Below are 20945 nucleotides of genomic sequence, written 5' to 3' on the forward strand. Positions count from 1 at the left end.
GAGAAGGGTACGGAACTTTTACTCGGCCATTTTCATGTTAAAGTTCTTCCAGACGGCGGAGTCGACAGAACCAAAGTCATCTGTAAACACTGCCAAGTTGAATTGTCTTCTCAGCGTAGTAGTTCCAGTCTAAAATATCACTTAAAGGCAAAACACACAACTGATAGCAGCAAGTCATTCAAGGAAACAGACAGTGGAGCGAGGCTTCTACATAAAAACTACAGAAAGATGCTGATGTTAAAAGTGTGTTTGCACAACAAATGTTATGGCACTTTCATTCATATGGCAGCACATTTAAAATAAAGCTAAATGCTAAAAGCTATACGCTACTTTTGGATTCATTTTGGGATTCTGCGTACAAATCCTAAAAAACTACAAGAAAATAAATGCATGGCATGTTTTCTTTTTTAATTCAACTTATTAAGAACCACGATTGTAGTTTGAAACACTGAAAATAGATTTCTACAGTGTTCACTGAGAGCTTTTTGTTCAGCCTATAGAACGATAAAATAAAGCCCTCTGAGAGTTGAAACCTTTGGCTTTTGTTGGAAATGATCTCATGCCTGGAAACAAATGAAGTTCCTCACACTTGATGCATGCAGGCATCACTCAAACCCTGAAAGGGAGAATCATGCAAACACGACATATAACAATAGAACAGAAAACATAAAAATAAATGGCCTGAACTAGCCAGTGAAAGATGCTTTGACCTCACAAAAAGAGGCTGAAAAGAAGTCCAAAGACTACAAGTCAATCAGCAAAGATGTTAAAACCCGTTCTTCAGCAGTTTTAATGTTATCACGAAGTTTCACGGACATAAAACTGTTACAGGCTGCGGTGAGAAACTCAGAGAAGAGTCGCCCAGCTGTGTGTTGCTGTGGGGAAACCCAAAGGCAGGCCAGAACAGACCGGTTCAGCCTGTGGACGTAACAAAGATGTCCTCATTAACCCGCCGCTGCTCCTCTGTGACCCACACAGCATGAGAGGGCGGATCAGTCCTGCATCAACCTGTGCTTCCACACATCAATCCAACATCCCAGAATCAGCTGAGTGCTAGCATGGTTGGCTAACGTTTTCCTCATCACACACAGGCTGTTTCACCTCTGTTAGCATCTCTGTCTGTTTCACCTCTGTTAGCATCTCTAACAAGTTTTCCTCATCACACACAGGCTGTTCCACCTCTGTTAGCATCTCTGTTAGCACCTCTGTTTTACCTCTGTTAGCATCTCTGTTTCACCTCTGTTAGCATCTCTAACAAGTTTTCCTCATCACACACAGGCGGTTTCACCTCTGTTAGCATCTATGTTAGCACCTCTGTTTTACCTCTGTTAGCATCTCTGTTAGCACCTCTGTTTTACTTCTGTTAGCATCTCTGTTTCACCTCTGTTAGCACCTCTGTTTTACCTCTGTTAGCATCTCTGTTTCACCTCTGTTAGCATATCTGTTAGCATCTCTATTTCACCTCTGTTAGCATCTTTAACAAGTTTTCCTCATACCACACAGGCTGTTTCACCTCTGTTATCATCTCTGTTAGCATCTCTAACAAGTTTTCCTCATCCCACACAGGCTGTGTCACCTCTGTTATCATCTTTAACAAGTTTTCCAAAATCCACACAGGCTGTTTCACCTCTTCTAGCATCTCTGTTATCATCTCTATTTCACCTCTGTTAGCATCTCTGTTAGCATTTCTGTTAGTCCCAGCTTGAAAGGCCTACAGACACAAAGCAGGCAGATAAAGGAAATAAACTTTTATCGGTTTCAAAACTAAAGACACTGCAGTGGCAGGACGTCCATAAAAGCTGAAGAAACCGAATTAAATATGACATCAAGACGATAACGAGGATCTGGTACCAACTCAGGGAACCTGGAATTGTGGAAAGAACCCAAAGAGGAGTCTGATTCTACAAAAAAAGGCACAAAAAGGCTGAATTTATGTTTGCAAATATCTTTATAGATTAGCTTCAATTCCCTACAACTGTTCACAGGGGATGAAACGAAGCTGATGCAGAAAACAGCGGTTTGTTGCAGTAAAACATGGGTGGCATCGTGTTGTTGCCTCTGGAGACGCTGAATTAAGTCAAAAGATCACAAAGGCGCATCAGAGAGAAACGAGTTGATCAGAAATTATCCAAATCACACAAACGCCAGCAGAAAAGAATGAAGAACTGCTTTGATGTGACGGTTTCAGGCCTGAATCCCATGAAAGCTGCAGGTGAGCTGGCTGACCTCACAGCTCAACTCATCACCTGAATTCCTGCCATCAGCCGTCATCATGGTTCCATCCTTCAGCTTCTATGCTCCACATGTCTGGAACAAACTCCCAGAAAGCCTCAGATCAGCTGAAACACTCAGGCTGTGTTCCAAACCGCCTACTTCTCCTACTAATCCCACTACTCATAATAACTTTCTGAGTTAGTATGCCAGTTTGAGTAAGCAGAAGTTCCCGGATGCATACTAGATTCTCTGAAATGTTGGGTATGCATCATGAGGTTACTACTCATACTCAAACTACCCAAGATGCAACGTAACAAGATGTCGCCGATGGTCATTTCCTGTCAAAACGGCAGTTTCAAGCTAGCTACAACGAGGGTAGGTTCACTTCCTGTTTTCAAAACAAAAGCACCAATTGTATGGTAATGGCTTTCCCTGTGATAAAAGGCAACGGGTATTTTATTTTGTGAAAATAACAGGAAGTGCGTTAGCTCACTGCAGCTAGCATTAGCAGCGCCGAATTCGTGGGAACAAAATGGTAAACAGCCGGTATTTTGTCAGGTTTTCAACACGTTGGGGATCTAAACGACTACTTTCTCACCTGAAAATGTTTCAAATGTTGCTAAAGTTTACAGAGTTTAGAGCTTAAGGGAAATCAGCTTCAGGCCGGCTGATTTTCGGCGAAATGCATTGTGGGTAAACGCTCTGCATACTGTCTGATCGATCAGTATGTAGTATGCAGTTTCAAACACAGCCTATTTTCAGCTGCATTTAAAAAAGCTCCAAATCTGAAGCTTGAGTTTCAAAACTTAATCCCATTTTAACTCCTGATTTTATCTGATTTTATCTATTGTTCTTATTTCTTTCTTTTTTGTTTAAAATTTAAATCATGCTTTTTATTTATCTCTACTGTTTTAATGTCTCTGTAAAGCACTTTGAATCGCCCTGTAGTTGAATTGTGCTGTATAAATAAACCTGCCTTGCCTAACAGCAGAGCTTCCACCTGCCTCGGCTTCGCTGGACTCAACATGAACTGCAGCACAGAAATGTGAGCCGGTCGGACTCGAGCGAATCACCACGGGACATTCTTATGATGAGAAAATGTCGAACTGCTAGAAGCAATAAGCTATATCATCTTCAGCAGCCCCTGGCTGTTTGAAATAAGTGCCCCCCCCCCTGAGCGGGAGACCACTAAGGCAAACATGATGTCAGACCCAATGAAGTGAAATGAAAAGGGGGTTCAGGCCCCCAGGCTGTGCTGGGGAAGGGTCACATCCTGCAGCTGAAAGGCCACAGCGGGGGGCTTCACGGTTCATCTCCAGGTTTACGGCCTGGCCGACACCGAGGCCAGGCCAGCGTCCGCCGCAGGACTGCTGTCTGCCGCCAACAGACCGCAGAATGTCCTGTAACACAAATCCTGGTAAACACGGGAATCCATCAGCGTTTTTTTCCTGTCAGCGGAGTTTCCAGCAGCTGCGAGAGCAGAGATGGAGCTAAAGAAAGATGGAGTGGAAGACCACGAACACTTAGCTGGATGTTCACGGTCTGCTAATGGACGCCGAGGGAGGCCAACGGCTCATGATCGTTTTCTGGAGTCGTTCGGTCTAAAAATATCGAATCTGCAGAAAGTCAAGACGGACACGAATCATTTGGGTTGTACCATTATGACTCCATCCATCCATCCATCCATCCATCCATCCATCCATCCATCCATCCATCCATTTTCTATACCCGCTGAATTTGTCGGTCGGCTTGTGTGTGTGTGTGTGTGTGTGTGTGGGGGGGGGGATTCTTGTAGAGAATCGGTTCCCAGTGTTTCAATTCCTTGGAATCGTTTTGCAATATTGCAAAACGATTCCAAGGGCGTGAATAGCGTCCGGTGCAGCCAGTAGTAAACATGGCGCGGTACAAACGCTGGAAAGTTTGGTTCCACATCCCTAAAAAAGACGACAACAGGGCAGCTGGCAAAGTGAATATTTCACCAAAGGGAGGAAATACTACCAACATGCAATAACTATGAATGAATGATTAACGTCGGTGAATCTGAACCCAGCAATGTTAGCAACGTTAGCATGTCCTCGGCTAACACTGCAGGTAACTAACTAACTAACACTGCCTATCATGTTAGCACCATTATCCTCATTGTAAAAGCTGCTGTTAGTAACGGTTAAGGTTAAATGAATGCCTTCTCAGGCATTACATTTAGATGAAATCATGAGAGACAGAGCCTGACTGGCTCAGAGCCAGAGGCTGGTGGTGCTACCCCCAGTTCACCTCTACCTCCAGCTTCTCCTTTCACCAGAGCAGGAAGAGTTAAATTACCCAGGCCAGGATAGACCAATGTGGACCTCACCGTTGTTGGGTTTGTGAGGTCATGACTCGTGTTACTTCTAAACTAAACAAAGTTGATGCTAATCGAGCGGTTTGTTGTCCTTTTTCTCCAAATGAGAATCGATAAGGGAACCGACAAAGAACCGAATCGTTAAGCAGAATCTAAAATGGAATTGGAATCGTAAAAATCTGATCAATTCCCATCCCTAGGCTGGAGCCTATCCCAGCGGTCCCGTTCTGACTCCAAATGAAAGAATTCAGCATCCTTCGCCTCTCTGTTGCCACGTCTGCAGCTCATCCACCTTTCAGGCACCACACACACACCTGGACGTGAGCCAGCCTCCCGTCGATGGGAGCGAATGTGACATCAGACTTTGTGCTGAAACTCGGCCGTTTATTGTTTCCTTGCTGGAGGCAATGAGTCATACTTTAGAGATGCAAACAACTTTTTTTTGCATTTTACAACTTGGATGTTTTCCGGCCTCCTCCTCTGGCACCGGTTCAATCCCCCGAGCGGCCCTCGCTGTAATCCATACTTCCTTTATTTCATTTAGTGCTCTGTGGGCTTTATGAGCCCGGCTCCCTAAGCCCGCATGCTTTGTGTAGGAATGGATGCAAACGTCTGTCAGCGTACATATATGTCTCCAGAACAGAGAGTAAATGTGGGAAAGCCCAGGAGGCTGGATCCCAGCACAGGCTCCTACTTTGTCTGCAGACTGCCAAGCAAAAGTTAATTTCATGGCCTGTTATGAGAGCGTCTGGTTGGCTCCACGGGGTTTGACAATATTTGATAATAAACAGGTGGATCAGTGTCTGATCCGTGTTTGGGCTGGCAGGAGTCGCTCTGCAGGTAGAGACCTCTCTGAGTTTCCTGCATGTTTATCAGCTAGAAAACATGCATTAAAAGCACCTTCTGGTAAGCAGGAGACTCGAGTAAAAAGTCAAAAGTTTGGAGCTGAAGACCCTCTCGAGCGTTTCCAGTGGGCTGTGTTTTCCTGACCTGGGCAGATTCAGGTTTCTTTGGATGTAACGAAGATGCCGAGGCCAAGATGACGGCCAATGTAAACTCCTCCCGCCTGATCCGGAGCTTTTTTCTGGAGCCCAAACATCTCCAGCTTGGATGCCCAGAAATGTTGCAAGAGTCCTGGATCGCTGAAGGGGGCCGGAAAGACCCCGCTGTCCAACAACAACACCGGCCCCTAACCTGGGTTAGTGATCTGCTTCAGTCCCTAACTGGCCCCTAACCTGACCGGCCCCTAACCTGGGTTAGTGACCTGCTTCAGTCCCTAACTGGCCCCTAACCTGGATTAGTGACCTGCTTCAGTCCCTAACCGGCCCCTAACCTGGGTTAGTGACCTGCTTCAGTCCCTAACTGGCCCCTAACCTGGGTTAGTGACCTGCTTTAGTCCCTAACTGGCCCCTAACCTGGGTTAGTGACCTGCTTCAGTCCCTAACCGGCCACTAACCTGGGTTAGTGACCTGCTTTAGTCCCTAACCGGCCACTAACCTGGGTTAGTGACCTGCTTTAGTCCCTAACTGGCCCCTAACCTGGATTAGTGACCTGCTTCAGTCCCTAACTGGCCCCTAACCTGGGTTAGTGACCTGCTTTAGTCCCTAACTGGCCCCTAACCTGGGTTAGTGACCTGCTTTAGTCCCTAACTGGCCCCCAACCTGGGTTAGTGACCTGCTTCAGTCCCTAACTGGCCCCTAACCTGGGTTAGTGACCTGCTTTAGTCCCTAACTGGCCCCTAACCTGGGTTAGTGACCTGCTTTAGTCCCTAACTGGCCCCTAACCTGGGTTAGTGACCTGCTTCAGTCCCTAACCGGCCACTAACCTGGGTTAGTGACCTGCTTTAGTCCCTAACCGGCCCCTAACCTGGGTTAGTGACCTGCTTTAGTCCCTAACTGGCCCCTAACCTGGGTTAGTGACCTGCTTCAGTCCCTAACCGGCCCGTAACCTGGGTTAGTGACCTGCTTTAGTCCCTAACTGGCCTACAACCTGGGTTAGGACCTGCTTTAGTCCCTAACTGGCCCCTAACCTGGGTTAGTGACCTGCTTTAGTCCCTAACTGGCCCCTAACCTGGGTTAGTGACCTGCTTCAGTCCCTAACTGGCCCCTAACCTGGGTTAGTGACCTGCTTTAGTCCCTAACTGGCCCCTAACCTGGGTTAGTGACCTGCTTCAGTCCCTAACTGGCCCCTAACCTGGGTTAGTGACCTGCTTTAGTCCCTAACTGGCCCCTAACCTGGGTTAGTGACCTGCTTTAGTCCCTAACTGGCCCCTAACCTGGGTTAGTGACCTGCTTTAGTCCCTAACTGGCCCCTAACCTGGGTTAGTGACCTGCTTTAGTCCCTAACTGGCCCCTAACCTGGGTTAGTGACCTGCTTTAGTCCCTAACTGGCCTACAACCTGGGTTAGTGACCTGCTTTAGTCCCTAACTGGCCCCTAACCTGGGTTAGTGACCTGCTTTAGTCCCTAACTGGCCCCTAACCTGGGTTAGTGACCTGCTTCAGTCCCTAACCGGCCCGTAACCTGGGTTAGTGACCTGCTTTAGTCCCTAACTGGCCTACAACCTGGGTTAGGACCTGCTTTAGTCCCTAACTGGCCCCTAACCTGGGTTAGTGACCTGCTTTAGTCCCTAACTGGCCCCTAACCTGGGTTAGTGACCTGCTTCAGTCCCTAACTGGCCCCTAACCTGGGTTAGTGACCTGCTTTAGTCCCTAACTGGCCCCTAACCTGGGTTAGTGACCTGCTTCAGTCCCTAACTGGCCCCTAACCTGGGTTAGTGACCTGCTTTAGTCCCTAACTGGCCCCTAACCTGGGTTAGTGACCTGCTTTAGTCCCTAACTGGCCCCTAACCTGGGTTAGTGACCTGCTTTAGTCCCTAACTGGCCCCTAACCTGGGTTAGTGACCTGCTTTAGTCCCTAACTGGCCTACAACCTGGGTTAGGACCTGCTTTAGTCCCTAACTGGCCCCTAACCTGGGTTAGTGACCTGCTTTAGTCCCTAACTGGCCCCTAACCTGGGTTAGTGACCTGCTTCAGTCCCTAACTGGCCCCTAACCTGGGTTAGTGACCTGCTTTAGTCCCTAACTGGCCCCTAACCTGGGTTAGTGACCTGCTTCAGTCCCTAACTGGCCCCTAACCTGGGTTAGTGACCTGCTTTAGTCCCTAACTGGCCCCTAACCTGGGTTAGTGACCTGCTTTAGTCCCTAACTGGCCCCTAACCTGGGTTAGTGACCTGCTTTAGTCCCTAACTGGCCTACAACCTGGGTTAGGACCTGCTTTAGTCCCTAACTGGCCTACAACCTGGGTTAGGACCTGCCCATAACTGGCCCCTAACAGATAAAAACAGGACAAGAGACACAACAAATTGCTGCACAACTTAAATCAGATTTCCTTTAATCTTTTTTTGTTCATCTTCCACGCGGACATATGAATATAAATGTTGAGTAAAACACATTAATATAAATGTTGACTAAAACACATTAATATAAATGTTGAGTAAAACACTCCCCATCCCTCCTCTGTTGGTTCAGATCAGATAAAAATGGCCGACAGCTAATATAAACTGCTGTAATCAGTTCCTTTCCGATGGATCGTCAGTATTACTCCTCCGTTGACACAAAGATAACACGATATGGATGTGGATGTTTAATAAAAAATTCCTCAAGATTAACCCGGAGAGATAAGTTCTGCTGGTCCCTCATTCAACATGAATCATGATTTCAGAGTTTTCTCTCTCAAAGTGCTTCTACCATCATATTTTATCTGGAACATCACAGTAACTGTGAGCTTCTGGGCAGCTTTAACTCTGCTGAGCGAGGGGGATTCACCTCGGCAGCACCTTCAGATGGTTCTGCTGACTCCATCATAGTTCACACATTGGAGTCAGTTTGCATCCTGCTGACTCCTCTGACCTTAGCAAAGAGATCCCAGTTACACTGAGGCCCAGACCCTCCCCTGGACCCCACACAGGGTGGGAGACCTTTTTCGCTTTGGAGGTCAAGGAGGTCGTGGTCATAGAGCCAAATACCCCCGACACCCCAGTTTACCGTGAATTCATGCAAAATGTTTCACTTTTCAGGCTGAAGCATGAAGAAGAAGCCACCCTGTAAACCAGAGATACTCACTATTTATTTCACCAGAGCCACATTGGCAGCTAAATCAAGGGCAGAGCCACTTTTACCTTAATACTGGGGATTGTCACGCCACGGGACTTATGTTTTAAATTTTATGTTTTAGGTTACGTTTTGGTTTTTAGTCCATGTTTAGTTTTTAGTTTTGCCATGTTTTAGTTTCCCTTCATTCAGTTCATTAGTTTCACTCACTCCACCTGTGTTTTTCCCCTCAGCTGCTCTCACTCTCCACTTTCCAGTCTCCCATGCCACTTTGTCGGATCTTTGCTTGCCTTCCCTACCACCTTGCCATGTTTCCTGTGCTACCCCATGTTCTTCGTCACCTACCTTAAGCTAAGTATTCATTTATTCCTTGCCATGCCAAGTCTTACGATAAAATAAAGCCTGAGTAGAATGAGACATTTCCACGGCAGACGCAGCCGGTGGATAGATTTAATGACACAGAGCGTTTTCAGGGTCAGGTTTTAGCACCGAAGGCTCAGGTCACTCCTGCACTGATCTGTGCAGAGAGGTTTATTCAGAGTCTGGCTTTGTGTTGTGGTTTTAAATTTTCTGCAGCGAGCCCTAATACGCCTCAGATGTCTGGCTGTGACACACAAACACAAAGCACACGGCAAAGAAACCTAGGACCGAAGGTGGAGTTCGGCCAGCAGAGACAGAACTGGAAATGTTTGGACAGTGAGAACGAAAATGGGGGAAAGAGGATGAATACCACTTTAACCCTCCTGTTGTCCTGCGGGTCCAAAGTGAGCCACCACCATGTTCAGCTGCAGAAAACATACCTTAAACTATCTTTTTCCATCTTGAAATGTTCTGACTTTTCAGGGACCCCATCATTAGAAAAGGTCAGACTTTATTTTTGTTCATGTTTCCATGTGGGCTGTACACCACTAGGGTACAAAGATTGTCTTTTGGGTCATTTTTTTTAAAAACATTTAAACACAGAAAAAAGTTCTGTTTTTTTTCCCTTTCAATATAATTAATTCAGAAGTAATTACTTCACATTTATATAATAGCAATAATAAACCTTTATTATGTAAAAGAAAACTGAGAAAACAAGAAAACTGTTGGTCCAACTGACCAAAAAAAAAAAAAAAAGTGTAATCCTGAAAACTGGTGATTGTCTTTTTGTATTGTCTAACAAAAAATACATGATGAAAAATGTATTGAGTTGAGTTGAATAGATAAATAACAGCTGGTTTCATCATACAAAATAGATTTTTGATTTAAAATTCAATTAAGTTGCTTTATTTTGGGGCTTTGGTAGGGCGGCTCATTTCTGACCCGTAGGACAAAGGGAGTAAACACAATGTTAAGACCGCACAAAGGGTTAAAAACAAGGCGATTGACAACAGTTCAGCAGCTTTAATACAGCAGCAATGAGCTCTACATTTCTGCACAAACGAAACAGTTGTTTTACTCTAACTGAGGAGGCACCATTCCCCGGGGTGTTTACTGAGCCTGCAGAATATTCCGTATTCGGTATTCTTTCTTCATTAGGTTCAGCAGCTGTAAATGAGACCAGCTGCGCTTCAGCTGATTTAAATATCAAGGGAAACCAAAGAGCTGCCGCTGAGCGGCTCCAACATGTGCTGCACATGTGAAGAAGCCCGAGTGTTTTCATCCTGCAAGTGCAGGGGATTCTGTCGGAGGAAACCTGGGAGGAAATGGGATTAAGTTGACTTTAAGTTGGGTCAATCAGCCTCACGAGTCTGTAGCCTTAAAACAGAACATCCCTGAGGTTCAGGCGGAGTTCTGCAGGTCCTGGACATTAAATGGGACGATATTATAGAAGAAAACACAGAACAATGTGCACTGGAAAAAAAGCCCCTCCAAAAATAAGTAAAAAACAACAAATAAAAGACGTTTTTGCTTGAAATAAGTTAAAAAAAAAACTGCCAATGGAACTAGTGAAAATCGGCTTGTCAAGATAATGTGATATTTAGGACTTTTGAGTTAAAAGTGATCTTAAAATTAGCTTAAAAACCTCTTCAAATGTAAAAAAAAAAAAGCTTTTTTCCAGATGTATTGTCTTCAAACAAGTCCCTATATCTGGCTGAAATGGTACTTGTTAGGCAGTTGTGTCTTATATTAAGTGTAATGAGATATTTGGACTAGAAATGAGACAAATACACTGGGTAAGAAAATCTGCCAATGGAACTAGTAAAAATCAGTGAAAAATAAGATGTGATATTTAGGACTTTTGAGATAAAAGTGATCTTGAAATTAGTTTAAAAACCTCTTCAAATGTAAAAAAAAAAAGCTTGTTTCATATGATATGTGACTCAAAACAATTTGTTTTCAAGACTTTTTCATTTAACAAGATATTCCAGATGTATTGTCTTCAAACAAGTCCCTATATCTGGCTGAAATGGTGCTTGTTACGCAGTTGTGTCTTATATTAAGTGTAATGAGATATTTTAACTAGAAATGAGACAAATATACTGGGTAAGACTTTGATTTTTTTCCAGTGTGAAGGTTAAGATTCATCTGCTGCATTTTCCAGTTCAAGGTTTGAAGAGTTTAAGAGAGATTTTACAAGATTCTGAAGCAGAATTTCCAGAGTTGCAGGAAGTGTTCTGAAGCTGTCCCAAAACATCTCGGCCGATACAACTTTCTCTCTGTTTGATGTGCATGAAAGTTGGTTAAATGGCGGGAAAAGTCACCTTTATCAGTTCCCAGAGTCAGAACCAGACGGAGAAGCTGCATTCAGCTTCTACGCTCCACATGTCTGGAACAAGCCTCAGATCAGCTGAAACACTCAGGCTGTGTTTGAAACCGCATACTTCTCCTACTACTCCTACTAACTTTAACTTGTTTTAAGATCCTGGATGCATACTAGATTCTCCTAAATGTTGGGTATGCATCATGAGGTTACTACTCATACTCAAACTACCCAAGATGCAACGTAACGTGACGTCGCCGATCGTCATTTCCTGTCAAAACGGCAGTTTCAAGCTAGCTACAACGAGGGTAGGTTCACTTCCTGTTTTCAAAACAAAAGCACCAATTGTATGGTAATGGCTTTCCCTATGATAAAAGGCAACGGGTATTTTATTTTGTGAAAATAACCGGAAGTGCGTTAGCTCACTGCGGCTAGCTTTAGTAGCGCCGAATTCGTGGGAACAAAATTGTAAACAGCCGGTATTTTGTCAGGTTTTCAACACGTTGGGGATCTAAACGACTACTTTCTCGCCTGAAAATGTTTCAAATGTTGCTAAAGTTTACAGAGTTTAGAGCTTAAGAGAAATCAGCTTCAGGCCGGCTGATTTCGGCTCGGGCAGGAGCGAAATGCATTGTGGGTAAACGCTCTGCATACTGTCTGATCGATGAGTATGTAGTATGAGCTCATACTGCTCATAGAAATACATCACCTAGAAATACTACATAAACTTTACTCTGAAAGTGTATCGTTAAAATCTACTAAGTTACTTCATAACAGCAAATACTACAGATATATAACATTTACTTAAAATTTTGAGTAAAATGATGTTCCTGCCTATGAAAAACAAGTAGACTTTACTTAATTTGTTTAAATAAATATAACTTAAAAGTTAGATGTAATTAAGTAAATGTTACTTAATATCTCCAAAACTGTGTTTTATGGTGAGTAAAATTTACTTGATATTGCAGCATTAAATATTACTTAAATCATTTGAGTGCAAATACGTACAAAGAGTTTTTTAAGTAAATCTTACGAGTTGTTTTTTTCAGAGCATGTAAATTAACATTTTAATCAGTCATTTAACAATACCAGCAGATAACTGTAATTTAACAGCATAAAGCAATATTTGTAATGAATTGATGTCCAAATCCAAACTACGTTAAGTAAAATACGGTAGATGCGCTGTAAAGTTACTAAAACAGTTATCCTACCGTCATATACTGTAATCCAAAAAAACTTTAATATACTGTTAAAATAAATAACAAGTGGCACTGTTTTGCAGTTTTATTTTTTTGCAGCATTATTTTGATTATTTATATTTAAATATATATTATATATTTATTATATTATACATATATATATATATATATATATATATATATTAAAATATTTTATTATATTTTGATTATTCATCAAACAGTATTATACTGTTTGATTAATAACAGTAGTTGCTCTGTAAAATAACTACAACACCTACCATTATTCTACGGTCATATACTGTAATCCAAAAAACGATAATATACTGTTAAATAATAATAATAATATTAATTATTTTTTTATGTTTTTATTTCTTACTTATTATCTGTTTTATTATTTTTATGGTTTTTAATGATTTTTATTGCCTTCTTGTTATTTTATGTAGCTGTAAAGCACTTTGAATTGCCTTGTGTACGAATTGTGCTCTACAAATAAAATTGCCTTGCTTTGGCTTCTGCAGGACCTTCTGCAGGACCCCAAATAATGAGAAGCTTCTGTTTTTTTTACTGTAAACATGTAAAACCTCCAGTCATGTAAGGTCTGAAGCTGTGAAGAAAGGAAACCAAATGACTTTAAGGACAGAAGAAAGGAAACCAAATGACATTAAGGACAGAAGAAAGGAAACCAAATGACATTAAGGACAGAAGAAAGGAAACCAAATGACATTAAGGACAGAAGAAAGGAAACCAAATGACTTTAAGGACAGAAGAAAGGAAACCAAATGACTTTAAGGACAGAAGAAAGGAAACCAAATGACATGAAGGACAGAAGAAAGGAAACCAAATGACATGAAGGACAGAAGAAAGGAAACCAAATGACATGAAGGACAGAAGAAAGGAAACCAAATGACATTAAGGACAGAAGAAAGGAAACCAAATGACCTTAAGGACAGAAGAAAGGAAACCAAATGACCTTAAGGACAGAAGAAAGGAAACCAAATGACATTAAGGACAGAAGAAAGGAAACCAAATGACTTTAAGGACAGAAGAAAGGAAACCAAATGACTTTAAGGACAGAAGAAAGGAAACCAAATGACATTAAGGACAGAAGAAAGGAAACCAAATGACATTAAGGACAGAAGAAAGGAAACCAAATGACTTTAAGGACAGAAGAAAGGAAACCAAATGACTTTAAGGACCGAAGAAAGGAAACCAAATGACATGAAGGACAGAAGAAAGGAAACCAAATGACTTTAAGGACAGAAGAAAGGAAACCAAATGACATTAAGGACAGAAGAAAGGAAACCAAATGACATTAAGGACAGAAGAAAGGAAACCAAATGACTTTAAGGACAGAAGAAAGGAAACCAAATGACATTAAGGACAGAAGAAAGGAAACCAAATGACATTAAGGACAGAAGAAAGGAAACCAAATGACATGAAGGACAGAAGAAAGGAAACCAAATGACTTTAAGGACAGAAGAAAGGAAACCAAATGACATTAAGGACAGAAGAAAGGAAACCAAATGACTTTAAGGACAGAAGAAAGGAAACCAAATGACTTTAAGGACAGAAGAAAGGAAACCAAATGACTTTAAGGACAGAAGAAAGGAAACCAAATGACATTAAGGACAGAAGAAAGGAAACCAAATGACTTTAAGGACAGAAGAAAGGAAACCAAATGACATTAAGGACAGAAGAAAGGAAACCAAATGACTTTAAGGACAGAAGAAAGGAAACCAAATGACTTTAAGGACAGAAGAAAGGAAACCAAATGACATTAAGGACAGAAGAAAGGAAACCAAATGACTTTAAGGACAGAAGAAAGGAAACCAAATGACTTTAAGGACAGAAGAAAGGAAACCAAATGACTTTAAGGACAGAAGAAAGGAAACCAAATGACATTAAGGACAGAAGAAAGGAAACCAAATGACTTTAAGGACAGAAGAAAGGAAACCAAATGACATTAAGGACAGAAGAAAGGAAACCAAATGACTTTAAGGACAGAAGAAAGGAAACCAAATGACTTTAAGGACAGAAGAAAGGAAACCAAATGACATTAAGGACAGAAGAAAGGAAACCAAATGACTTTAAGGACAGAAGAAAGGAAACCAAATGACTTTAAGGACAGAAGAAAGGAAACCAAATGACATTAAGGACAGAAGAAAGGAAACCAAATGACTTTAAGGACAGAAGAAAGGAAACCAAATGACTTTAAGGACAGAAGAAAGGAAACCAAATGACTTTAAGGACAGAAGAAAGGAAACCAAATGACATTAAGGACAGAAGAAAGGAAACCAAATGACTTTAAGGACAGAAGAAAGGAAACCAAATGACTTTAAGGACAGAAGAAAGGAAACCAAATGACTTTAAGGACAGAAGAAAGGAAACCAAATGACTTTAAGGACAGAAGAAAGGAAACCAAATGACTTTAAGGACAGAAGAAAGGAAACCAAATGACTTTAAGGACAGAAGAAAGGAAACCAAATGACATTAAGGACAGAAGAAAGGAAACCAAATGACTTTAAGGACAGAAGAAAGGAAACCAAATGACTTTAAGGACAGAAGAAAGGAAACCAAATGACTTTAAGGACAGAAGAAAGGAAACCAAATGACATTAAGGACAGAAGAAAGGAAACCAAATGACATTAAGGACAGAAGAAAGGAAACCAAATGACTTTAAGGACAGAAGAAAGGAAACCAAATGACTTTAAGGACAGAAGAAAGGAAACCAAATGACATTAAGGACAGAAGAAAGGAAACCAAATGACTTTAAGGACAGAAGAAAGGAAACCAAATCCCGTTTTAACGGATGAAAACTGAAAATACTGAAATAAAATCGAATTATCTGAATCTGAACTTCTTTATCTTTCAGTTGTTTCACCCACACTGGAAATTTAATCAAAGTCTTACAAAGTATATTTGTCTCATTTCTAGTCCAAATATCTCATTACACTTAATATAAGACACAACTGCCTAACAAGTGCTATTTCAGCCAGACATTGACTGGAAAAAATAAGTAAAAAAACAACAAATAAAAGACGTTTTTGCTTGAAATAAGCAAAAAAATCTGCCAATGGAACTAGTGAAAATCGGCTTGTCCAGATTTCTTGAAATAAAATGTGATATTTAGGACTTTTGAGATAAAAGTGATCTTGAAATTAGCTTAAAAACCTCTTCAAATGTAAAATGTGAAATGGTGCTTGTTAGGCAGTTGTGTCTTATATTAAATGTAATGAGATATTTGGACTAGAAATTAGACAAATATACTCAGTAAGACTTTGATTTCAGCCAGATATAGGGACTTGTTTTAAGACAATACATCTGGAATATCTTGTTAAATGAAAAAGTCTTGAAAACAAATTGTTTTGAGTCACATATCATATGAAACAAGCTATTTTTTGTTGTTTTTTTTACTTTATTTTTGGAGGGGCATTTTTTCCAGTGTGTGCTGTTTTTAAACACTGGAAAAAATCTAAATCTTACCGAGTATATTTGTCTCATTGAGTATCTCATTACACTTAATATAAGACACAACTGCCTAACAAGCACCATTTCAGCCAGATATAGAGACTTGTTTGAAGACAAAACATCTGGAATATCTTGTTAAATGAAAAAGTCTTGAAAACAAATTGTTTTGAGTCACATATCATATGAAACAAGCTTTTTTTTTTTACATTTGAAGAGGTTTTTAAGCTAATTTCAAGATCAATTTTATCTCAAAAGTCCTAAATATCACATTTTATTTCAAGAAATCTGATTTTCACTAGTTCCATTGGCAGATTTTTTTGCTTATTTAAAGCAAAAACGTCTTTTATTTGTGGTTTTTTACTTATTTTTTCCAGTGTATCCACAGATTCAGCTGATTGATCCTGTTATTGATTGATTATCAGTTTCAGGGCGTCACATTCCTGGTGCGTGATGTTGTTCCATGAAGCTGTTGGATGACTTTAAAGGATGAAAAAGACTCTCAGTGAGGTCACAGAAGTGCTCCCTGTTGCTTTTCTTTAGATAATAACGCGCATTAGACCGCAGAAAAGCTGCAGATTGAAACACTTTTGGAATTAAAAGTCAGTCTGAAGTGAATTATATCATCAGAGCTCGTTGGCAGCAGGCAGCGCCTCGCCCCTTCTGCAGCAAACTGCTGGAGTTTCTGCACATTTCAGAAAGGAAAAGAAAGGATTTCAGGTTTACCTTGGTACTGCTGGAGCAGCATCAGAGTGGTGGCCAGGAGCCAGAGGTGGGAGAAGTCCATGCTGCTTCCCTCCTCAGCATCAGGTGTGAAGGCAAAGAAGAAAAACACTTTTCTGTCCTCTCCGAGTCTGCGTCAAATGTTTCCACTCTTTAGGTTTGCGCTGATACGTCCACTGGATGTGTGCGGGTCGGTGCCGGCCCGGGTCAGGGCGCTGAGCGGTATCCTGGGGGGCTCTGAGGCTGCTGCACTCTCCAGCTGCAGGAGGGATAATGTGACGGGCTGGAGCACAGCTGCATGAAGCTCTATGATAACAGATGCAGAGCGGGCTGCAGGGGAGGAGCAGCGGGGAGAGGCGAGAGGCGGAGCGCAGGGGCGATTTTAGGATCTGGTCTTTAGGGGGGCCCAGCCCCCAGTGCTCACAGAGGCACATTATTTCTCACTAATTGAGGCGAACTAGTACATCTATAAATTTTGGAGCCGTATTAGTTTTGCTTTGAGTAGTGTTTTCCCCTACAACATTCAATTTTGTGGCTTGACAGGGATAACAGAGAGCCTGAGACAAATACTGAAGATAACTCAACATTTATTTTGGGAGTAAAGAGTTAAAACAAAAACAAATGCTAGAAAATAAATAAAATGGTCACTAAAACAATGCATCTTTGAGCAAAAAAAAATGTGTTTTTGCATCATATAATATTTTAAAAATGTGCTGAGCCAGGGGGTGCCGAGCTATCTCACGGTGGTGCCTTGGCACCACTAAAAATACCCTAGCTGAGCCCCTGGGCAGGAGGAAGCTCCAGAGAGGCGGGGAGACACCTCGGCTTTGGATCATTAATCCCTGCGCTCTTCTACCTGGGAGCCCCACGCTGAGATGTAGCTCTTGGGTTTCTGACCTTGGGGTGACCTTTAACCTTTAACATGCTAACTGAGGCCTGCAGAGTCTGAGATGTAGCTCTTGGGTTTCTGACCTTGGGGTGACCTTTAACCTTTAACATGCTGACTGAGGCCTGCAGAGTCCGGCATCTAAAAAAAGACTAAATTAATGCGAAAGTTAATTAAATTTGAATGATAAACACGAGATAAACTGTTACCAAAGAAACTAATTACCAGATTATTTATTTGTATTTCCTAGGTTTAGGTTTAGGTGTTGCTTATTTACCCTGAAACAGCTTGAAATAATCTCCATAATACTGGAGCAGGAGTTCAGGCTTTGGCCACGTGTCCCTGACACCGGGAGACTTCAGCAGCTTGCAGGTGTAAATGTGGAATCTGAGGTCTGCGTTGGCTCATGCGACCGTAACCGGAGACCGAAGTAACGTTCCCAACACTCCCGTCTTCCATCCATCATTCCAACCCCAAACGTATTGTTTTCAGCTTCCCTACTACTCTGGCAGAATGCAGATTCTGCATATTTGTGCTGAGGAGCTGCCTTCGGCCTCCTCTGAGGTCATCTGGAACGAAGCTCGGCCAGAAAATGACAATACAGAAAAGGTGGCTCCATGTTTCTGTTTCTTTGGTTCGGGTTCAGGGAAGCCGTCTCACCGACTCTAACCGCGGAGAGGCCGTCATAACCAGATTAATGAGGACAATCCGAACATCTGGGAGGCAGATACTGTGGTGCCGTAAAATAACCTTTTTTGGTTGGGTTTCCCCAGAAGTTCTCCAGCAGACATCATAAAACTCCAAAGTGAACACAGTGTCCTGAAATGCAAACGTTAGCAGTGAATCAGACGTAAGGAAAGAGGAGGAAACAGGAAGTGTTCCGAGCTCTGTGGAGCTGGAAGAGAAGACAAACATTTATCTGTCTGTGGGAGGAAATCCATCAGATTTCTGTCCGGATTAAATATCTATTCATTCATTTCTGTTGTTCCGCGTTCTGTCCTCCTAAGATAAAGATTCAAGACGTTTTCTACACAGTAAAAACTCAGTTTACGGCATGTAAAGATGTTTTTTCTTTGCTCTTAAAGTAACAGACTCTGGGGCTGTCTTCGAAACCGCCTACTACATACTGCATACTGCATACTACATACTGCATACTGCATACTACATACTGCATACTTCCATACTGCATACTACACACTGCATACTACACACTGCATACTACATACTACATACTACATACTGCATACTACATACTGCAAACTGCATACTGCATACTACATACTGCATACTTCCATACTGCATACTACACACTGCATACTACACACTGCATACTACATACTACATACTGCATACTGCATACTACATACTACATACTTCCATACTGCATACTACACACTGCATACTACATACTACATACTACATACTTCCATACTGCCATGGGCGTCGGACCCGTGGGGGATGGGGGTGTTTCGACACCCCCACTTTTACAGCAAGATGATTTCACCTTTTTGAATTTTCAATGACCAAATAAAGTTTTAACAAATAATAAAATATGTTTTAAAGACTCTGTACCCTCTTTAGAATAATTCCATCCAGATTTAAGCAGTGTAACTATTGTAATTTCCATACAGGATCTAGTTTAGTATGATCAAAATGCAAAAAAAATGCAGTAAAATGGCCCTATTCTGCATTTTTACAAATCAGTAAAAGGTTTCACAGATCCCAAACAAGGTTTTAATGAATCTATAGCCTCTTTATAATAATTCCATCCAGATTTGAGCAGTGTAACTATTGTAGTTTCCATACAGGACCTTGTTTAGGGCGATCAAAATGCAAAAAATGCAGTGAAATGGCCTTTTATGCCCATCTACTTAATTCGCAAATCGGATGCCAACTTCAGCGTCGTGTCTATGGGCTTGATGTGGTGCTCATGTAACACCCCCACATTTAAAATCACTGCTCCGCCTCTGCATACTACATACTGCATTCTACATACTTCATACTACATACTACATACTCATCGATCAGACAGTATGCAGAGCGTTTACCCACAATGCATTTTGCTCCTGCCTGAGCTGAAATCAGCCGACCTGAAGCTGATTTCCCTTAAGCTCTAAACTCTGTAAACTTTAGCAACATTTGAAACATTTTCAGGTGAGAAAGTAGTCGTTTAGATCCCCAACGTGTTGAAAACCTGACAAAATACCGGCTGTTTACCATTTTGTTCCCACGAATTCGGCGCTACTAAAGCTAGCCGCAGTGAGCTAACGTACTTCCGGTTATTTTCACAAAATAAAATACCCGTTGCCTTTTATCATAGGGAAAGCCATTACCATGCAATTGGTGCTTTTGTTTTGAAAACAGGAAGTGAACCTACCCTCGTTGTAGCTAGCTTGAAACTGCCGTTTTGACAGGAAATGACAATCGGCGACGTCACGTTACGTTGCATCTTGGGTAGTTTGAGTATGAGTAGTAACCTCATGATGCATACCCAACATTTCAGAGAATCTAGTATGCATCCGGGAACTTCTCGCTTACTCAAACTCGCTTACTAACCCAGAAAGTTAGGAGGAGAAGTAGGAGTAGTATGCGGTTTGGAACACAGACAGTGTGCGGTGACCAAGAGGCGTCCAAGCAGATGCCTTAACCCCTTCAGCTGCCCCCCAGATGCAAAAGCTCCTCATCCTCATTTCAGCGGGTTGGAGCAAAGATGGAGCAGGAACCTGAAAGCTTCTCCTTCCAGCTCAGCTCCCGCTTCACCACGACGGACCGGAGCAGCGTCCTCATTGCTGCTGACAGAGCCCCGAATCGCTGTCACTTCGACTCTCCATCATTCGCTGGACAGGATCCCGAAATCCTTAAACTCTGCTTCAGGCAAAGACTTATCCCCGACCCGGAGGGAGCGCTCCACCCTTCTCCAGCAGAGAGCCTCAGACCTGGGGGAGCTGACTCTCATCCAGGCTGCTCACACTTTAAATAAAACTCAGAGTCAGACAAAAAATAACCAGGACTGGGCAACGATTAAAATGTTTAATCTAATTAATCACATGATTTCCCTGATTAATCGCGATTAATCGCATTTGTACGCAGAATCCAAAAATGAATCCAAAAGTAGCGTATAGCTTTTAGCATTTAGCTTTATTTTAAATGTGCTGCCATATGAATGAAAGTGCCATAACATTTGTTGTGCAAACACACTTTTAACATCAGCATCTTTCTGTAGTTTTTATGTAGAAGCCTCGCTCCACTGTCTGTTTCCTTGAATGACTTGCTGCTATCAGTTGTGTGTTTTGCCTTTAAGTGATATTTTAGACTGGAACTACTACGC

At 42.0% G+C, this 20945-nt stretch overlaps 1 protein-coding gene across 1 annotated transcript in view; it reads right to left on the bottom strand.

Annotated features, from left to right (window-relative positions):
- LOC142375232 (uncharacterized) overlaps positions 1-16897 on the bottom strand; it is a 52433-nt gene extending 35536 nt beyond the window's left edge. Inside the window, exon 1 of the mRNA XM_075459200.1 lies at positions 16735-16897. Within this exon, the coding sequence (XP_075315315.1) occupies positions 16735-16795 (61 nt within the window). The 5' untranslated portion in view covers positions 16796-16897. The remainder of the gene's footprint in view (positions 1-16734) is intronic.
- Between the last annotated feature and the right edge of the window lie 4048 nt (positions 16898-20945).

The sequence above is a fragment of the Odontesthes bonariensis genome, chromosome 24, assembly GCF_027942865.1.
Source record: "Odontesthes bonariensis isolate fOdoBon6 chromosome 24, fOdoBon6.hap1, whole genome shotgun sequence".
Lineage (NCBI taxonomy): Eukaryota > Metazoa > Chordata > Actinopteri > Atheriniformes > Atherinopsidae > Odontesthes > Odontesthes bonariensis.